General features: G+C 34.3%; 2 protein-coding genes, 1 long non-coding RNA gene and 1 pseudogene across 4 annotated transcripts; 1 reads left to right on the top strand and 3 right to left on the bottom strand.

Moving 5' to 3' along the window:
- The first annotated feature begins 4,117 nt into the window (after window positions 1-4,117).
- LOC140966085 (65-kDa microtubule-associated protein 6-like) lies at window positions 4,118-10,792 on the top strand. Of its 2 annotated transcripts, none has more exons than XM_073426410.1 (13): window positions 4,118-4,325; window positions 4,721-4,861; window positions 5,492-5,695; window positions 7,103-7,366; window positions 8,247-8,462; window positions 8,537-8,692; window positions 8,779-8,938; window positions 9,019-9,170; window positions 9,285-9,372; window positions 9,454-9,527; window positions 9,627-9,701; window positions 9,912-10,260; window positions 10,612-10,792. In XM_073426410.1, exons 2-12 carry the CDS (start codon window positions 4,787-4,789, stop codon window positions 10,242-10,244), a joined length of 1,797 nt encoding a protein of 598 aa, XP_073282511.1. In that variant the 5' UTR covers window positions 4,118-4,325; window positions 4,721-4,786; the 3' UTR covers window positions 10,245-10,260; window positions 10,612-10,792. The 2 variants fall into 2 exon arrangements, with proteins under 2 accessions (XP_073282511.1, XP_073282513.1); XM_073426412.1 differs by lacking the exon at window positions 4,118-4,325 and adding an exon at window positions 4,377-4,640.
- Window positions 10,767-14,789, bottom strand: LOC140966086 (uncharacterized). Its single transcript, XR_012173240.1, has 3 exons — window positions 14,585-14,789; window positions 12,263-12,999; window positions 10,767-10,782 (listed from the first exon to the last, which is right to left on the bottom strand). It is a non-coding gene; the product is annotated as an uncharacterized lncRNA (long non-coding RNA).
- A 1,563-nt stretch (window positions 14,790-16,352) lies between these two features.
- On the bottom strand, window positions 16,353-18,493 carry LOC140966094 (protein BASIC PENTACYSTEINE2-like). Its single transcript, XM_073426426.1, has 2 exons — window positions 18,404-18,493; window positions 16,353-17,496 (listed from the first exon to the last, which is right to left on the bottom strand). Exon 2 carries the CDS (start codon window positions 17,489-17,491, stop codon window positions 16,649-16,651), a length of 843 nt encoding a protein of 280 aa, XP_073282527.1. The 5' UTR covers window positions 17,492-17,496; window positions 18,404-18,493; the 3' UTR covers window positions 16,353-16,648.
- Window positions 18,494-18,810: 317 nt separating this feature from the next.
- On the bottom strand, window positions 18,811-20,584 carry LOC140966161 (PHD finger protein MALE STERILITY 1-like; annotated as a pseudogene).
- Between the last annotated feature and the right edge of the window lie 1,482 nt (window positions 20,585-22,066).

Here is a 22,066-nt window from a genome sequence, read left to right as displayed (position 1 = left end):
ATATATTACCATGTCGGTCCAAGTGATTATTGTTCGCTTCCAGTTGTACGTTGTCATTTTCTTGCATGGCTGACACCAGATAATACGCACTATGAAAAAGAAAAGAAAATTTAAATCATGCATAAATTAATAAGTATTATCCCCTTTGGCCAATTATTACTATTGGCAACCTAATCCTCCAATTACAAATTATTTTTATTATATCACCTGTAATTATAAATATATTTCGAGATAAGAGTTGGAGCTGGTGAAACGTCCATGTCTAAAATGATTTTATTTTCTATGAAAAAAATCTACATTTATAAAGTTTTCTCGAGGAGAAAATAGCCGATTTACTCTTATAAATTGTCATGTTCTATTTTGTTCATCTAACTTATCAAAATTGTGCTTTAATCATGTAATTTTGATTTTTTTTAATTGATTTGTGGTCATATTTAGACGTAACGGTGTCGTGAAGACTAATATATAATTAATTTTCCAATGTCATTTTTAGACATGACGTCCGATATCTAACTTTTCTCACTAAAGCCCGACCCACCTCTCAGCTTTGCTGGACTTAAAATAATAAACAGTACTATACAAATTTTGCTTATACAAGTTGTTTCTAGCTCTGAAAATTTTCAACCGAGATCTCTAATACAAGTACACACAATTCATTTTATTGATTTAATTTTTTTACTAATTATAATAGTTTAGTAGGCACAATTTCATTGAACAATATTAAAACTCGCAATTATGTTGACGCCATGTAATTTCTTTGGTCGTATTACGAATAAGCATCCTAACTTTAATTTTTGGATCTCGATAAATATATTAAAACTCGCAATTATGTCGAATAAAATAATTTTAGCTTTCACCAAACGTAGTACACCAATGCATCTCAAAATGAGAGCAAGACACTATATTAGACTACAATTTCATAACCAAACAAAGGATTCATGTACTAAGAAACAGATAATTCTAATGGATTGGGCAATAATTTATTTAATTAGAGGAAAAAAAATTAATTTGATGTACGTTGAATACCTTGCACGCTTTCTAAAAATAAAAAATAAAAAAAATAATAATAATAATTATTTCTATACACTGGTATCTAGTGGTGATGAACGGCGGCTATGCTTTGCAATCTATAAAATATTAAGTATTTTAAATATCAAATTGTAATATATTATAATTTTGTACGAATAAGTAATATTCTGGAGCATTGTATTTATTTAACTTTTGATTGAAAATGTATTACTAATTTTGATATTTAAATGCATTATAGATTGTATTTATCTAATTTTTTATACAACACATTTTGATTGTGTTTATCTGATTTTTTTAGAAAACACATATAAAAATATGGGGAAATGTATTTTTGGTCTTGTATGTTTGATTTGTTTTAAATTTTGTCTTCAATGTTATCAAATTCAGTCTCAATCTGATATTTTTTTTTTGTAATTTTAATCATTTTTTATCGAAAATATTGATATGACACTACGCACGTTAGCACATCATAAATGTCACATTGAAAAAAAATTAAAATATTTTTTAAAAAATAACATACTAAAACCGAAATTCTACTATGCGTGGACCACCACCACCGAAACGCCAACATATATGATCAACAATTCAAAATAATCTAAAATTTTTAATGTTACTTTCTCGATTATATTTTAGCCATTTTTACCATAAAATATGATTTGATTTGTTCCCATTTATGACGAAAACTATGTCTAACTTCCAAACTTTTGAAAGGAAAAAAAGCATTCATTTATTAAGTTGATTTTTCTTAAACAACACATATAAAAATCAAGGAAACTACATTTCTTGTCTTGTATGTTTGATTTGTTATAAGTTTTGTCATCGGTGTTTTCAAATTCAGTCTCACTTCGGTATTTTTCATTTTTTGTTCGTTTTAATCATTTTTATTTATTGAGAATATTGTATTTATCAAGTAAAAAATGAAAAATTAAAGTTGCTTCCAAGTTGATCTAAATATAGGTTCAGTATCTCAAATCGATGCTTTTTTCTGTTCATTTCTTTTAACTTCCAGATAACCATGTTTTTATTTAATTTTTTTAAAAACGAAAGAAATATTTATATTAAAATTAATTTTACCTTTATAGTGAATTGTACGAGGGAATAAAAATCTCAACTAATATAATAAGAATTTATTAAGCTTCGATCATATGTCTTTTTTTTTTTTTTTGGTTAAAATGTCGAATTAAAATGGAAGTTTTGTGCATTTATTTCGAATAATAAAAGAGTTGAAAATAATCGAATAGTCTAAAAATTTGTGGCGTGTCAATTACGTAAGTTGGAATTTCGTTGATATTGGGGTTGAGGCATAACTCTCATTTGACATGACATCATCGTTATTAAATGAGTAGGGATTCATAACTATGACCTCTCTAACTTTTCACAATTTCCAGCTTTACATTCATAATTTTCTTTTCTTTATAAATGTTTTTGGATATGATAGATAAATAGATATGTTCTCTCTTTTTTTTTTAGTTGAATGAAAGAGTTTGATATAATCACAAGTGTAAAAGAATCGAATGAAATCGAATATCAGTAAAAATTTTAAGGATCGAACTAAGCATATTATAGTTTGAGATCGATTCGGAGCTCGAAAATTTTGAATTTTTTGACTCGAGTTCGACTCGAACTGAATTTTGAGTTCGAGTTCGATACGAAATGTTAGAACATATTTGCGAGTTATTTGAACTATTGATCTTATATTAAAGTTCGATAATGAATATTCGAAGCTCGAAAATTCCGAAAGACTTGAAATACACATATAGTTAATATATAATTATATTATATAATAAAATAATAAGACTCATGAGAGACTTTCAAACTATCGAACAAAATAATTTTGATTCGATTTTGTTTGAAAAGAACTCAAATATGCTCAAGTTCGATAAGTTCAAATACGAATAAAATATTTATCGAACCAACTCGAACCGGCTCAATTATTTTACAACCCTAATTATAACTAGGTATTAGATTTGAAACTTCATTCCAAACCAGCGGTATTAAGGAACCGAATCTAGCTGTGTATGATGAAAATGAAAGCTTTTTTTAGTTATATTCGAATTCGAATTCGATTCGAAGTTCGAAAATTTTAAAATTTTGACTCAAACTTGGTTCAAATTAATGCTCGAGTTCGGATAAAAAGATTCAAAATGTTCGCGAATTATTTGCAATATTACTTGAAAATAAGTACTAGAAATGCTCAAACTTTATTTATTTAATATATACTGATATTATATTAATAAAATGTTAAAGATCGCGAGCAACTCACGAACCATCGAATAAAATAATTTGGGCTCAATTTCGGTTAAAAAAATCTCAAACATGGTCGAGTTTAATTCGAATTCAATATGCTCGAATACAAAACAAATATTTTTTGAACCATCTCAATAAACTCGTAAATATACTCAGTTCGTGTACACCTCTATCTCAGACTCAAGATTTTAGTGATTCTTGAATTCAAACCCACCAATTTATGTTTTTTTTTTTTTTTTTTTTTTTTTTTTTTTTTATTTTAATATTTTTTTTTTTTTTTAATTCCAAACCCCCCATTTTTTTTTTTTTTTTTTTTTTTTTTTACATATGATATCTACATTATTAAAGCAGAGACCTTTTAATTAATCAACTTTCAATTAATTGGTGAAATTTGAGATGAAATTACCATTTCGCAACAAAACCAAAATTAAAAGACAAATTAGTCATTTAATACGACATCATCTTTTTTAGCCATTAGATATTTTTCTATTTACCAAACTGACACTTACTTTATGTCACATTATGCTTTTTCATTTAAGAAAATTTCATCACATATTCTATCTATGCGTTTTGGTGACTATTTGTTAATTAAAACACTATATATTTTAATTTTTTTTTCTTTATTTGATTTCACTAGAAAAATGAACTGTACAGACGCACAACTTGTGCACCAGAATACTAGTACTTAGAATAATAAATTACAAAATATATGTAGAATAAAGTATGAAATTTGAATTTCAACAATTATTCAATTAGTGTAACTCATATTTTTAAAGGAAAGTAATAAAAATATTATTATACAATAAATACAGGGAGTCACGGAACCCATTACTTTTCTTCGATGGAGAGTAAAAAAGAATTGGACAAGTATGCTGAATCTGCGTAGATGCACCTGCATGGGTTTATTTTAGTCCCACCTCGAGAAAGACAACCCTCAATGGGATTTGGCTTAAACCTTTTGGTTCCCTTTTCTCTAATCCATTTTAACCTGTTGGTGGGAGAGGCAAATTTACCACTGAACAGTCGGTAGCTGTTGGCTGCATAACTGGGTTGGTGCGGTGCCCCTCTCTTTTCTTGTATTATACGTATAGAATTTTTGGCTCTCTTCTCTCTACTACACCTAATTTTTCTTGGCCCATTTGTTTCTTTAAAAAAGAACGTAAAAAGGATTCCCAGAAAATTTAAAATCAAGCTGTTGTCAATTAAGGGTTGGTGGTTGTCTATCTATCTGCGTTGGAGAAAATTGTTTTTGCGTGGAGGAAAGAGAGCAGCTGCTGCTGAGTTTTTTTTGACAACCCAAGTGGAGAAATTAGGAAGAAAAAAGAGTCTCATTTTCTTGGTTTTTTTGGCTGTGAATTGTGGAGGTTTTGGGTTGTTTTCTTGAGAAGTGTAATGCTTAAAAGCCTTGAATTTTTACTGGATTCGCCTCTCTTTTGATCTGCAGTGAGTTGGAAGGGAAATAAAAATAGAAACGGACAGAGTAAAAGGGTCAATTAATTGAGTGGAAATAATGCTAGCGCTTGGGAGTACTTGCAGCTGTGTCCGTACCAGCAACAATTGCAATGCTTTAGTCAAAGAACTTCAGGTCTCTTTTCTTTTCTTTATATAGTCTGTATCTTCGACGTAATGATTTCGTTCCTTCTTTTCAAAATTTGGAACATTCGTGCGCTTCATTTTTCTCGAGCATTCTTTAGGGTATTTGTGTCAGTTTCTTATGGAATGTAGGAGCTTGGGTACTTCGGCTTTCCAATTGTAGCGGGTTCTTGCGGAAAATGGGAGTAAAAGTGACTTTTTGATTGTACTTTTTTTTTAAAAAAAATTGGTTGGATAAGGCTCGGATTTTTGTAAACAAATTCGTTTATCGTGATTTTAAGAATTTTCTGTTTGGCAAGTGTGTGTATGTGTGTTTTTTAAGTTTCTATTTAAACTCAACTTCAACGGAGCCTAATTGAAAATGAACCTTCGAATTTTCTTTGACCTTCTGTTACGTGTATCTAATGCTGCCTTTAACCCTGTAGTGGTTGAAGTTCAAGTGAGATTCTTGCAAAAAATGAAAAATAAATTCTGTTTATTTATTATATTTGTTCTAATTACTTATACAATGTATGATTCTTTAAGAAAATGGGCGTCAGCCAGTATATGTTAAATTGTACCGCTTTAGCATTTTGGGCTTATGTTAAGTGGTATTGTCTGAGATTACTCAATCAATGAGCAGCAAATATGGTCTGAAATTGGTGAAACTGAAGCTGATAAAGCTCGCATGTTATTGGAGCTTGAGCGGGAATGCTTAGAAATCTACCGAAGAAAGGTTGACGAGGCTGCAAATGAAAAGGCTCGCCTTCATCAATTTATCGCTGCCAGAGAAGCGGAGGTTGCAATGCTAATGGCTGCCCTTGGAGAAATTTATATGAACTCGCCGGTAATGAAGTGTCATTAGAATTAGAACAATCCTCCTTTTCCTTCTCCAATTGTATATTTTTTCATAATGAATTAGATCTTTAACTTTATGTTTTTTCCTCAGCTTCTATGTTGTCATAATTAGGGGTATAAACAAACAGAATCGAGCTCAATATTAGTAAAAATTTAAGGCTCAAATATGGCTTGAATTATTTATATTCGAGTTCGAGCTTGATTCGAAGCTCGGAAAATTTAATTATTTTGGTTCGAGTTCGGTTCGAAATCTTCAAATTTATTCGCGAGCTATTTGAACTATTGTTCCGAGAACGAAGGTTCGAAAGCTCGAAACGTCCAAAATACTCGAAATATATAATATAATTATATCATGTTAATAAAATATCAAGGCTCGTGAATCGAACAAAATAATTTTGGCTCGAGTTCGGCTCGAAAAAAAGTCAAACATGTTCTAGTTCGGCTGAAATTCGAATACTAGTTAAATATTTATCGAACTTTCTCGAAAAGTTCGCGAACCAACTCCATTTATTTACAGCCCTAGGACTCATAATCAGAACGAGTTAGTAAAGAATTAAGAAATTTATGTGAGAAAAGTTTGGTTTAGTGGCAGTTGCACGACCCCAATGTTCATTTGGGCCATAAATTGTTCCATGATTTGTTCATGCTTCTCTAATATGTCAGGTTTGTGATTCACAATGACGTATGCTTAGTATTTTTGTTGCAATTTTGAAGAAAGGTTTCTCACATCTTTTGAATGTGTTGTGAGGCCTGCCGCCTGCAAAAAGAAAAGCTTCTAGAGACATACAAGTTATAACAAAACCAAAATGACAGGAAGTTTAGTGCTGTTCCATGATTGAGTTTCTGGAAATTTAGAATATTTCAGCTGTGAAAATTCATCCCTTAAAAAAGTATAAAATTTTCGATCGAAATGATGTGCAAAGAGGATATCAGTGTTTATTGAGTCACACTATTAATGGGTAGCTGGTTATTTGTCATTTTGATAGCAATGATTATTTTGGTGGACGAGGTTAGAGAATACTTATGAAATGTAGCATCTTATTTTTGTGCATCAATCAAAAAATACAGGCAACCTTAAAAAAATACTTATCTGCATCTACTGTTCATGTAACTAGTGTCTGGAGAGGTTTATCAATCTTTCTGTATTTTTCATATATCTGATGGGAGATCATGTAAATATTTGCTGGATAATGTTTGTATATGCTTTTGGATGAACGTAATGTACGGTTGTATCTAATTTTCATCTGTTTGTGCTGACTTCTTTGCTGAAAAGATATGCTGGGAAAGGTCGGCAGAGAGCATAGAATGCGGTGTCATCATTAATCATGAATGTTAAGTTCAATGATATTTTCTCTAGGGGTATTGTTAATTAACTCATTAATTGTGAATGCTACAGGTCCAGTCAGAGAAAAAATTAAAATCATTGACATTACAACTGGCTTCTGTTACACCAATTGTAGAGGACCTGAAGCTTAAGAAAGAAGAAAGAACGAAACAATTTGCAGATATTAAGGCACAAATTGAGAAGATCACGAATGAGATTTCAGGATATGGTAATCTTGTCAGTGCTGCAACTTCATTGGACCTGGAAGAACAAGATTTGTCGCTGAGAAAGTTCACGGAGTACCAATCACGTCTCCATGCTTTACAGAAGGATAAGGTATGGATCAGGAACTTGTAGTCAATTCGAAATGGTACGTATTTACAATTCCTCATTAATCTAAGTGAATCTCTTATGGGCCATCTTGATTGATGACACTAGTGCCAATCCAGAAATTGCTTAGGTCCATTTCTCATGATCATCCTTTTCATTCCCGTTCTATACTTGATTCATTGATATGAATTTTAACAAATCTCGGAGAAAGGATGAGCTGGCATAATAAGAATCAGTTCCTCAATCCTAAGATACATGCCACTGGACATCATTCGAACACCAAACTGATGTCTTCTTTGCCTTGAGAAATTAAGCATTACCACATGCCAGTGTCTTGCATCCACTATGACTACCCATTTCTTATAGCTGTAGAACCATTCAACTTGGCTATATTGGGGTCTGTGGACCATGCCAAATCTGCACTTGGGGTGGACATATTCTTTGGTTATATAGTCTAGGTTCAAATGTATAGTTTATAATTTCTCCTTTATAGTTTATAGTTTCTCCAAACTAGTCGATTCCTCTTTCATGTTATCATTTTCCTCTCATAAGGCTTTTCATGACATTCTTGATTGTTGGAGGCATGGGCGAATTCTCCCTTTACTCCCTGCATCGAGGATTGTGCGGTGGACTGGACAATTCCTACTTGAGCATTTCCTTCGATAAATGATTGTAGAAGTATAAGATTGATTGGCATGTGTTTTTTTTTTGTTCTGTTAGCCTGAGTTGTTTGAATGACTTATCTGATGGAATATTGTGCTACCGTGAGAGAGATTTTTAAAATACTTGGTATCAATTGCTATAGTTTGGCAACTTTACAGTCTAATATCGTATTAGAGTTCAGTGTTCTACAACTCACTTTTTGCATTTCGAAAATGATTTGCAGTCTGAACGCCTTCAAAAAGTCATGGATTATGTGAACGAGGTCCATACTTTGAGCAGTGTAATAGGTTTGGATTTTGGTAAAACAGTGAGCGATGTTCATCCTAGTTTACGTGAATCTAGCCTGGAACATGCCACAAATATCAGCGACAGCACATTAGAGGGTCTTGATCAGGCTGTCCTAAGGTTGAAAACAGAGAGAAAGTTCCGATATCAGAAGGTATCATTTACCTCTAATAAATAGCTGATAAATCTCCAGTGTTCCCTTTCATTGAAACCTATGCTCTGCTGCAGCTGAAAGATGTAGCTGGATCTCTCTTCGAACTCTGGAAATTAATGGACACAAAACATATAGAGAAGGTCTACTTCTTGAAGATTACTTCGATCCTCAATTTGTCAGAATCTGAAATTGTGCAAGCAGGTGCTCTTACAATGGAGATAGTTGAACAGGTATTTAAACAAAATCATTCCCTGCGGTTTGCAGTCTGCCCTTCTAAATGAATACAGTTTGCGAAATGTAATGTTATCATGGGCAGGCATCGGCAGAGGTCGAGAGACTCAGTAAGCTGAAAGCCAGCAGGCTGAAGGAAATTTTCCTGAAGAAGAGGTCGGAACTTGAAGATATTTGCCGTAAAGTTCATATTCAACCTGATGCAAGTAGTGCTGCTGATAAAGTTAATACTTTGATAGACTCAGGTAGATAACACCGTCCTCGAAAAGAACTCTGTGTATGTGATTATTTGCTAGGTACTGATTGGAATCCACATTTTTTGCAGGTTTGGTGGATCCGAGTGAAATATTAACTGACATTGAAACCCAAATATGCAATGCCAAAGATGAAGCTTTAACTCGCAAAGAAATAATGGAAAAGATTGACCGATGGCTTTTTGCTTGTGATGAAGAAAATTGGCTCGAAGATTATAATCGAGTAAGCTAAAAAAATGGTTTTGATATAGAAAGTGTGGTCTGATAAGAATAGGATGAAGAAAATGTTTCTCCTATATCTTATGTGCTTGTTTGTAATTATGGTCTGATTTATCAGGATGAGAATCGGTATAGTGCTGGGAGAGGTGCACACATAAATCTAAAACGCGCAGAGCGAGCAAGAATTATGATAAGTAAAATACCAGGTACTTCATTGGAGACTAGAACTTTTTTGTTTCTTGATCAAGCTGGTTACGTATCTGGAGGTAACGTGCTATGATTTTCAGCTATGGTTGAAAACCTGATTAGACATTCGCTGGCATGGGAGGATGAGAAACATAAACAGTTTCTCTATGATGGGGTTGGTTTTCCAAAAAATTTCATTTGCAATTTCAAGTTTTTATTTCTTCTCTATGATTTGAGTAATTGGCTCTTTTGTTTTTGTATCATTTGCCTTCAGGTTCGTCTGGTATCAATACTGGAGGATTACAAACTGACTAGAATACAGAAGGAAGAGGAGAAAAAGCGTTCCAGGGTAAACAAATCCAAACTATCTGAGTAAAGTTTCTTGATGTTTATATTTTATGCATCGATTAGATGTTTCCTTACTAAGACGTTCTTTATAACAACTGATATTACAATTACTTACCATTTACCAATTGTATGGACAGTGCGTTGCATCATATATTTATAAAAATAACCAATGATTATCCTGTGCCCCTGTGACATGAAATTTTCTGTTCAGGATCATAAAAAACTACAAAATATGCTACTTACGGAGAAAGAAGCGATGTATGGTTCTAAGCCAAGTCCTAGAAGAAGTAACAGCTTAAGGACTACAAATGGGTACCAAGCACATGGAAATGGATCTGTGACCCCTTCACCCCGTCGGAACTCTGTTGGCTGTGCAACTCCGGAGGTCCAAACTCCACGTTCTTATTTTGGCCGACAAAACGGGTATTTCAAGGAAATGAGAAGACTTTCCACTGCTCCTCTTAACTTTGTGGCGATCCCCAAAGAAGATACAATGTCATTTTCGTCTGTTTACGGTTCAGAGCCAGAGTCCCCCCAGAGTTAAAAGTAGATTTGAAGCGGTACATTTTTCCTTATTATACTTTATTTGCCTCGACTCCACTACTTTTGATGTTTCTGCTCAAAGATAAGAATTTAGATCGCAGCTTTGAGAGATTGAATTGTGTATCCAGCTACTGTTGAACATTATCATTGCAAATAAGCTAAACAATCTGTTTTGAACCAGTCAAGGATTTGTTAACAAGAAAAAACAGAATTGTTTCAACTTGGCTCACACTGCTGATACTCTGGTTTCTGAAGTTTCAGCAAATTCGATCCAAGGGTCTCTGTTTTTCTTAACTTCCTCTGTTTTATATAAATAGTTTTATCCCACTTTTGATTTATTTCAGATTTTTAACACCCCACTTTTACAGAAACACGTATCTTCTGATTAATATGGGATGCTATGTTGAAAGGACCAGCTTAAGGTTGTGAATATAGCTGGATTTATGCTGTACCAGCTTCTTCCAAACATGTTTTAGCAGTAGGCAGTGGCAACTGACATTTAGACATCCTGCTACTCAATGATGGATTGAGGCTACATCCTAGTGTTTTTGTCACGCCCCGAAACTCGAGATTGACACCGGCGTCGTTTAACAATCACACAATTGAAAACAACAAGCCTTTGTAGCACAGTTTAAACCGAAACCAGTTTATAATTCATAATTCAAACGAAATAAGCATTGTCTTTACAATACCGAAATCCAAAATAACAGAGTTTAGTGCGGAAACGTAAAACTACATAATAATAAACTTAAACTTAATCTAATTTCTTGAAATTCACCATCCCCAGAACTGTTCGGATTCTTCCTCCTCGATTTCTTCTTCAAACTTATCTGGGAGGGGTTTGTAAGGGGGTGAGTATTTGGGAATACTCAGCAAGTGGGGGAATGTCGAGTACAATAAAAACAACATGCATAACTTTCGAAAATAGAACATGACTTGCATAATATATTTTCGTATCACATGCATAACCACTTACCAAGCACTGCGACTCATCTACTTTCTATGGTTTACTGACGTCAGTCTCTAATTTTTACTCCTCTAAGGGGACGAGGCCGTATAGCGGTTATCTCCCCCACCGCGTAAGGGTACGTCATGGTTGGGATTCCCACCCATATACAGTCGACTTCTCACAGTGCTTTGAAAAAAAAACCGTATGACAATTCGACACAAGAAAAGGAGTAGGAAAAGATTTGTATCGACTATTTTTTTTTTTAAAAAAAAAAACGAAAATCACATATGCACAAAATTCGAAATTTTAAACCTTTAAAACAGCCCACTTACTGTATTTGGATTGCTAAAGAAACGTAGGTGTTTGGCTTCGAGAATTGGATCGCTTCTTGCTCTTGCTCGGACAGCGCCTCGGCTTCGACTTTTGGTCTAACTTCGGGACGATTTTTGGGCAATATTTCGGCTAAGGGGAGGCTGCTGGAATTCGAAATTCAGCAAGGGATTTCTCGAAAATTTGTGTAGGAGAATGAAAAGGGTGATGAGGTATTTACAGGGGAGAAGAGTGGAGCTAAATTTGGTACTTAAATCATACCAAAATTCATGCCAAATCCTATAAATTTGACTCCAATATCCTTGCCCTTTTTCAAAAATTGAGTTACCTAGGTTGTGAGATTTATTTCTTGATCCCCTTACCCTTCATAATTTCGAAAATATGGTGGCTAGGTAAGGATTTTTCTTTGTGTACAAGTTTGATGATTATTTCCAATTAGTTGTGTATCTTCCCATCACCATTATTAGTCAAATATTCTAGAAAAATTCGAAAATCTATAGCAATATCTACTTTAATTACTCTACTTGTATGATATCCCAAATCTTGTAAATTCACTTCCCCAAACTTTCGAAAATATGCATGTACAAGTGTATGGATTGATATCTTGACCTCAAGGATTTTCCATAAAAATATTTTCTAATATATCTTACAACCATCAAAAGATCACATACTCTTAATTTCCTTACAAATGTTTAATCATACGGTAGGAAAAAAAAAGCGGTTCTCACAGTTTTGTACACCTTGGTAGAGATAGACAAGTGCATATACTGTTTTCAAACTGGAAGTTCTTACCGTTTGACTCAATCTATTTCCTTTCTAGTTTACATTTGTTTTTCATATATTTCTACCAAGACGACTCTATTTGTTGACTTGATTTGTTATGTAAGTTTTATAGCTCTTGTGTCTGGTTGAATTTGTTATAATAGAACGCTCATGTCTGGATTGTGAGAATCCACAAACTAGTTGAAAAGCTCAAACTTTATTCAGAACTAATTTGGAAACTCCAGCTCATGAGCTTGTTTAACAAGTACACTTTTACCCATATTATTATATAAACTCGAACTTGAATTCAAATTGAAAAATATACGAAATTGGTAGATATCCCTTGCCAATATGTTTGCACCCTCGGTATCACGAAAAGTGCCAAAGTTGATGAACAATAAGTTAACAATGCGTTTTCCTTTTCATGCTTAATCTTTTATGATTCCGTTGTGCAGAAATGTTTCAGATTTATACATTAAGAAGATAACAAGCAAGAAATTGCGGTACCATAGGCCTAGCTTCTGATGTGCCAACAAGGTGATTGCTCTTTCAAGATTCAAACTTGGTTTACTCGCTGGTGCTGAAGCATTTGATATATTTTATTACACTGTGGTGGAAGAGGGTCCTTCGATGAAGGAGTGGTTTTGATATGGTCTTGATCATGACGAAGGCCGTGATGCCTCTTGCGCCTCGTTCCGAAACGAACTCTTTCCTCCTGCAATTTACCGTCAGAGATGCAACTTGATTAAAAATCGGATGCTGGATATATGGAGTTATCAAGGCTGTGATAAAATATCATATGGATTTTTATTGTCTGTTGGAGATTTTTGCAACTTTTTTAGGATGCTTTGCGAATTGCGTTCATATCTATTATTATTATTATTCATATATTATTATTATTATTATTATTCATATCTATTATCATAATCATCATCATCAAAGTTTGGTTTTCATATAGTAATTTAGATGTTTTTTGGTTTTGGTCATTTTTTTTTGTCCGAAACCACTAAATCCATAACATTGATATTCTCCTGTGTGGTCCATGTAACAAAAATAAATCTTATATCACATATATTAAATTAAAATGCAGAAAAACAAAAATAAATGTAAACAAAAATTTTTTTTCCTCCTATCTTGAAGTATTGATGGATATTGCTTTATTATTTTTTTATCAGATAATTTAGTTTGAGTAATATGATCTTTATTTTCCTTAAATGTGTCACATATGATAAAATATATGTCAAATAAATCATATTTGAAAGATTTAGTAGTTTCGAAAAAAAGACCCAAACAAAAAAATCCAAATTATTGTATGAAAATTAAATTTTGATAAGTTACATTACGTCAAGGACTAAAAATTACAATTTTGCCTTATTTTTATATTAATTTTATTAGTTTATATTAATGTAATTAGTTTGAATTAATTTGATTTGGTTTATTTTTATCCAAAACTTGAATCAAACCAATTTTTATAATTTGATCGATTTTAAAAACCAATTGAAAATGTTACTGCATGAAAATAAATCCAAATCATGCAATTTAATTTGATTTTACAGTTTGATTCAGTTTTTCAACACCCATAACTATATAACCTTAATTATATATTCATGACTTCTATTTGTGAAAGAACATATACGTCCTTATATCAATTAATTAAAATTAGCTATACGCCCTTATATCTGTGTTTGACGTCCTTAAATATTTACGTTATTTATTAATTATTAATTAATTAAAGTTAGCATACGGTTAATTCACACATTTATGCACACACACACACACACACACACACACACACACACACACATTAAATAATTAAATATAGCTAAATGTATATATATATATTTATGTTTAATGCTCTTATATATTTATGGTTATCTATTAATTAATTAAATTCAGTAAATTGTATGTATGTTTATTTGTTAATTGCTTGAAGTGAGGAAATTAATTACGGTTAGCAAATTAAAGTTGATTAAAATTATTTAACTCCTTAAACAGCTAAATAATATTAGACTAGATTTTCATTCTACATGTCTTTCTAATTATCTCAAGTTATTAATTATTATTGTATATTATTTCTGTTTAATTTTGAAAACTCAACAAAAGATGAATATCATCCATATATCTTATATAAACATGATATTTTTTTTTAGTTTCTTGTTTTATATCCCTTTGTTTAGCTTGAAAAATTTGTCTACGAAGACTATCAATCTAATATTTATTGGACATTGATAAAACATATGCATGATTCTAAATTCTTGATCTATGTAGTTAGTTCATGTAAATAAGAAAGAGATGCTCACTTTGATGAAAGAAGAGTGAGGCAATGGGCAGTTCACTGGTCCGTCCTGGTGCGGATCAGGTTCAATCGGATGCTCGATTGGCCATAACCCGAAGTAGTTCTTCTCTTTATGTATCCCCACGTCTGTACCAGGATCTGCGGTATCCTCTACCATTGCATCCATGTTTTTTTTGTCCCCGGCCTACGTATTAAGAGTAAATAATGAAATGAAGGGGACGCATATATCGTGGGTGGGAAAGATAGATTTGGCATGATGGGATTTCTCTAAACAGTGAAAAGAGAGGAAAGATTCCCACCACTTTGCTCCATATACTCACGAAAGATAGATTTGGCATGATGGGATTTCTCCAAACAGTGAAAAGAGAGGAAAGATTCCCATCACTTGGCTCCATATAACAGTACTTTTCCTTTGGTAAATGAAACCAAAGTTCATATTTCCATTCTTTAATCATTAATGGGACCATGTTTCTGAAATAGCGTAGCTTTTTTACTTTTACCGCTTAAGTTTGAAAATAGAGACAAATATCGCACTTTTCGTTTTGCTTTCTTGGTTTTTGCAGAAGCTGCAGTGAGAGATGGGTGGGCATGGCATCCAAGAAAAGCGTGGAAGAGTGGTGAATGCTAGAGGCGGCTTTTCTAGATTTTACTAATAAGGATCATTTTCGCTAGCTGCTAACCACATTCCATCTTTTTTTCTACAAAGAATTGTAAAAAAAAGGGGGGATCTAGTTAGTAATCTTAGCTCTAAGAAGTATTCCAGCCATAGTCTTTGATTTGGTCGATCAACTTGTGAGTGAAATTCTTAAAAAATTCGTTAGCCTATCTATAAAAAAGGCCTGGCCGATCATCCTAAAATATGCCAAAATCAACGGGTTTTCCCTTTGACATGCATTGGGGTGACGAAATTTACAGTTTAAATATAAAGGAAAATTTTCATTTGATCAAAGTTGATTACTTATGTTGTCAAAAAAATAAAAAGTTGAGCTTCTTGCAGAAGTATTATAAACTGTGCAAGAATTGTGTAGGCGGATGACCATGATGCATGCTATGATAAACCACAACATTGTATGATAGTTTTAGTTGACTTTACGAAATTTCTACCGTTGGCTGTTCCCTTTTTAGATTAGGAAAAAATCATGATCATCATTTAGTTTGCCCATAGTTTTATCTATTTCACTGTCAAACCAATGTATTTGTCTTATTTTATTTGAAATATCCGAGACCAACAAATACAATCACTATCTTAGCTAAGTACTATTAGTCATTTAAACTTGGTTACTCACGTATCAGAAAATTAAATAAAATAAATATTATCTGTATTATATTATTGATATTTAGACAACATCTGGTGGGAAAAAAGTTGAAAATCCAAATCTCTCGTTCTCTCCTTTAATATTGGAAAATATATCATGCTCTGTTCATCTAGAAAGCTGAAATACTCCTCTTTACTTGATTTTGGTCCTTTAAGAAGTTGATGTGAACATTCTTACAATCAACATATTGTGGAAGAAACTTTAAGTTTCCAATCGTGCATTTTTATAGACAAGATAAGCGCTCAGCTGCAGAAACTTCTTCTGCAGTTGCAGGAGGAAATAACAACATTGCACGAGCAAGAAAAAAGGTAATGGAAGCATCCTTCGAGGGAAGTTTCCCTTCATCATTATTGACTGTAGTTGATTAATGTAAAACAATTTTTTATATACATGTTCAAACTTTAAATAGAGAATGTATTCAAAGTCGCAATAAACACGGTCCCGAAACATCAGCAAGAAAAAGACAGTGAAATGTTTTCTCAAAAATTGTCCATTAATTAGAATAGAAGAAAGATTTCATAATCCTACTCTCAGTGGCCAGAAAATGTTGCTAGCCAATGAAACAAATGTAAACGAGAACCTCATTAACAGCTTTACGAGGCCCAAATGTCTAGGTTTTAAACACAAAGCATGTATTCGAAAATTCAAGAACTTGAAGAACGGAGCAAACCTCTGCCAAAGGTCACTGAATATATACAGTGAAAACATAAGTGATGTTGAGTCAATCCAGTCGAGGCTAACAGAAAATAAGTCTATCTGATTGTTACGAACTTGTTGGTACCGTGTTTTGCCCAGTAAGTCCTCAGGTCAATTGAGTTAGCGAAATCATAGCCTTCGGATGCAAGTTTTTCCAGGACTTTTTTGAAAGCACCCTGACTCATCTTTCGCCCAGCAATTCTTGCCCCTCGCCTTTTGGTGCTCATAGGCAACGGATACATGGATATAGTCATCGTGCAACAAGCTGACTGCCAACCCCCAAACCCCCAGCGATAGCACTGCTGGGGAGTACCCGTACAAGAGCAAACAGGAATTGGTATACCAGAAATGTCGAAATCAACTCCATTTATCACAACATCGACGTTCTTCTTCAAAGTTTTTGCACGATGAACCGAGGATTTACCATTTTCCTTCGGCACAGGACCTTTTCTTGGCTTCTTTGATTTCAAAGTCTTTGGGGCCGCAGGAGCTGCTCTCTTTTTTGCAGGAACATGTCCCTTCTTGACATTTGGCTCTTCTGTGTTCGACTCGGTATCTTTTGTTGGATCATGTTGGTGGGGTGCTGGCATGGCATGATGAGTCCCAGAAGTTTCAGCAAGAACTGGGCTGAAAGTGTTTGTCGGGAACATTTGCAAAAATTTCTCCCGATGGTTTATCCAACTATCTCGAACATAGTCCATGTGCGTGGCAGGAAGTTCTGCAGGGACACGATCCCGGGGATGGTAAGTGCCATTAGGTGAAACCATTAAAGGGTTATCATGTCCTGACAGGAAAGGTTTCGCATGCCGATCCACCATAGAAGACATGAGCTGGAGACCAAGATGCCCTTTAAAGGAAGGTTCATAATAACCCCAATTTCTCAAGCTGTCTTCATCCATTACAACTACAGAATCAAATCAAATAACACCTCATGCATTAAGTCCCCACAAAAAGCCATTCAACATTGCATTCTCGGCACAAAATGCCATCGATATGATAACCAGAAAACTCCAGAAATCCATGAAACATAAACATTCAGCTAACGAACCAATATCAGTCCTTAAGTAGTTCAAGACAGCAAATTGCTCAAACGATGTATTGGCAAACGACATAACGAACTAAGGCATTTAGCCAGTCATTATCTTAGAAACGACTCAGGATTTTTAATCTACATTTTCCTAGAAAAAATCTTACTTATATCTGAAGGGAACAATGCATTGAGATGCTTGGTGTTGAGCAACTAACATTAAAATCAGTGAAATACATAAATTAAGCTCCGAACAATTCCAATTATAACGCAAAAAAGCAATTGTTGAATAAAATCATGCACAATTCAAGTGAATCCAACACCGATCGAAATTCATGATTACCCACCCACCCAGAAAAACCCACAATTTAGAAATCCAAAACACCACCAAGATCCGGACAATTTCGAAACCACAGCGAATAGATGGGCAAAGTTTTCATTCAAAACCCAAACGAGAGACCAAAATCAACGAAATATCAAACAAATCTCGACATCGAAAATCTAAAAAATAATCTAATTAAAATCCACAAATATTCATGAAAACAACGATTCTCAACAAAAAGCTTCAATCTTTGGGCATCTTGAGTCGATTCTAAGAAATCAGACAAAAGGGATCTGAAATAAAAACGAAAAGAAACAAAACAGAAAAATCAGAAATACACATTAAAAAAAACATTCAGCTTTGTAGATGGAGATAACAGAGTACAGCCCTTGTGATATATTTTGCATCCAATCCAATCCGATCCAATATAAAAAGAGAGAGATAGAGGGGAGAGAGACTCACTTGTTAAGGCAAAAACACTTTAATTTTTTTTGGAGAGAGGAGAGAGATTCGAAAGAGAGAGACGAAGAGGTGAGATAGAGAGAAGGGGGTAGGACCCTGACAGACAGACCATTCGGTTTTTTTTTTCTATAATATCGGCCGGGGTTACAAAACCCGGTTCCTCCTTTTAATTTTTCTATTTAATTATACAATGGTTTTGTGAAGGGAAAAAGATATATTGATTATGGACTAATTCGAACTAAATAATCTTTCATGTATCCACAGTTTAGGCAGATTAAACCATTTTCATTTAATGTGATTATATAGTACAAAAGTTCAGGAATACTCAGACCCGATATAAAAGCATATGCAAGTCGTGTAGTATTCAATCCACATTAAAAATTACACCAACATATATATAACTTTGACAAAAGAAAAAATAAATATAGTTAAGGTAACGATGGGAAATGCATTATATCTTGCTCACAAATTTTGCATATAAATATGTTTGGGATTTCTTGATTGTTTGGGATTTGAACGCAACGAGTGTGTTGCAAAACTTGACATATATAACAGGATACCATTCTTTCACCATCATCATCTTTAGTTCCACAAGGACAATCCACAACTAAGTCTCTCTTCATCCATCCTTCGTAGATCCCGTCATTAGTCACTCCTCGGTTGCCCTCGAATGCTATCTTAACACCAGCTGTAACTTTCTTGAACACTAAATCCGATCCTTTTGGATTGATGTTTATCATTGACAGTGCAACGAAGTCTCGCAATCCCAGATAAATTTCTCTGAATGTATTCTCAACTTCAAACTTGAGCTCGTCGAACGTAGCACCATGTTTCAACTCAAAGCATTCGTATGGTGTTATGGACGCCTTTGCTAAATCTGCCGATACACCCTCTCATATTCGTGCATGTGGTGATAAGCTAAAATCACCGTGCAGTAGATATTTTGTTTTGTGGTTTCATCCTCTGATGGCGTGTCTCCGAGATAGTCCTTAAGACAGTACTTTGTGTCTAGTATAATTCTTGATGCCGATGGAATAGAAGCTAATGCCCCATTGGTTGTAATTGACGTGTCTTCTTTAAGGATGTTTTTGTACATGCAGAATACGTCCCTCGTGATTTGAGCCCAGCTAATCTTATGCTGAGGCTTCAATTTTGCGTCAATGAACGGGGAACCATCTTGTTTAGGAAATGCGCGGGAGACATCTTCTAGACAGTACTCTAGAACCTTGGTAACCGGATTCAGGCAACGCCGCACAAAATACTTCCCCACGATGTGGTTTCCCAAAGACTTGAGCACGAAATCCAGCAATCCCGTGTCACCAATATACGCGCGCGCCACATCTCGTACGTGTTGCCTAGAAACCCACCTGAATTAAGCTCTTTTCAAGGCCTCGACCACCACATGAATGGCCATTTCCACCCGTTTAGGCGACCATCGACACGATGAATCCGACATTATTCTGGGGTAGTTAGAATCCTTGCTGCTTTCTTTGCGAAGTCTAGATTTCAGCTCGATCATGAAATGGAATAGATCGCCTAGCGTGACGAGGGAATGGCCTGACAGAACCTGATATCGTGCCACGATAATTTTCGTCTCGGTCTTACAAAATTCGACACCGAGGATCTGAGTAAGTAGGCTGAGGGGAATGCTTTTGATTGCTTTCAGAGCATTTTGATACATTTCTTGAGTAACTCCAAATGTCCCACGCCCATATTTATAGTCCCAATGACCAAACCATGGCTTACTATAGGCCACCGCGTGAAGCAGCCTTAGATCCATTCCTTTCTTTTGCGCCGTATCTTTTAAACTCACTTTCCTACAACATTAAACAAAACTTTACAAGATTAGTGTATCTTGGTAATATACAATTGCAATATGATACTTCTATTTGAGGGAAAAATCGAACTTAAACAACTAAACTAATTAAAATGCGAGTTCGCATACAATAGAGTGAAACGTGAGTTAATTTTCGTGGAATCCTACGAACCTTGCACGGAGACCAGAGCACAGACGATCCCAGAGTTCCATGATTTGGTGACCGGGTACATCCGACCCGGTTTCTAACCCATTAATGCACAGAAGATGCCCAAACCCGTTGGAATGGAACACGCCATGCATGCAATGGCTCTCCCCTTGTAATTCAAACACATTTGTATCATATCCTTTGACGGCAACACTGTATCCTTTGATGGCAACACAAAATGATACTTCTTATTGCAAATCATATGATGTCCCCAGCCTGATCTTAATTTTAAAAATAATCATTATTCACTTTTTCAATCAAGATAAGAATGATGATAAATGATAAGAAATTGAAGATTAAACCAGAAACACACCTAACAATGAAGACGTCTGAAATGCTAAACTTCTATATTTTTTTAACACAGCTCCCCTCTAAAATTTAAGTATACTTCTAATCAAAATATGAAAAGAAAGAAGAGACCGTGTGAGTTTAGATTCTCTCTGTAGCCATCCATGCTAAACTTGATTGATTGAGTCCATCTTGCACATATTCCGACCTAGCTAGAAGATTGAGCTATGAAGAGGAATCGCGTTGTAAAGTATGTTCGAGGCATTTATTTCTGAAAATAGAAGCATGCATGCACCATAAACATACACAAATGAATCAAACTTTACGATGGGTTGGATCCACGTGGAATGAATACTTATTATATATAGGTAAGCAATCAAAATTTGTTTCAGGATCCAGTCCCAGTATAAAACGTTTACAATACTACTCTACCTATATAGTCGACAGTGCTTGCAATGAAGCTCGATTGATAGCTCAACAGGCTCCTCAACAACAAACAGAAACAGATGTAATAATGGATGCCGACGAGCTTCGAGTTGAAATGACCAACTTGCCCTTCCTCCGCACACGCCACTCTCAAACTGCCCGTATTCAAGAATTAAGGGCTCTCACATTATCATGGAACGAACCATTAAATTCGGCAGGATACCCTCTTTCACCGAACATCTTGAACTTGAAAATCCTTTCCCCTCTCTTCCTTTTCTTGAATCCACTTAAGTCTAATTGAGACATTTTATTTAAGGTGCAACACAAAAGCTTTAAGGACTCTTCATATCATCTTATATATATATATATATATGTATGTTTGTTGCTTGGTCACACATATGGTGCAAGGAATTATACAAACAAATAACGATAGAATCGGGTTATCAAAATGGGTCACTTTCCATGCATGAGCCGTAGGAAAAAATGGAAAGTGGGAAAAATTTTAGGGTTCTGTGTATTAATTAATAGTGCCATGCATCTGATCATGGGAGTATCTGTGATTTACATTCATCATATCCCGGCAGTTTCTGAGAGACCTTATTGTTAAGAGGGCTTATAGTAATGCTGTGTTTCTTGGCCAACCACCTAAATTTTAGAGCGTGCGTGCGTGTCCGCGTGCACACACACAATTAATTTTAGTGCAATACCACCGAGGTGTCATGTTTTATCATTCATATAGAGTAATTAATTAACTCAAAAAAAAAAACAGTCGAAATTTAGTTTTTATTCAATAATTTGGATTTTTTTATTTGATATATTTTTGTTTCGAAGTGACTAAACATATTGAATATTGCTAATTTGACATCCATATTGTTCTATGTAAATCTCAACAAAGCCTAGTACACATTAAATTAATCTAGGTGAA

The sequence above is a fragment of the Primulina huaijiensis genome, unplaced genomic scaffold (assembly GCF_012295235.1).
Source record: "Primulina huaijiensis isolate GDHJ02 unplaced genomic scaffold, ASM1229523v2 scaffold20025, whole genome shotgun sequence".
Classification (NCBI taxonomy): Eukaryota; Viridiplantae; Streptophyta; class Magnoliopsida; order Lamiales; family Gesneriaceae; genus Primulina; species Primulina huaijiensis.
The sequence above is the reverse complement of the archived record's forward strand: the minus strand, read 5'-3'. Positions and strand labels throughout refer to the sequence as shown.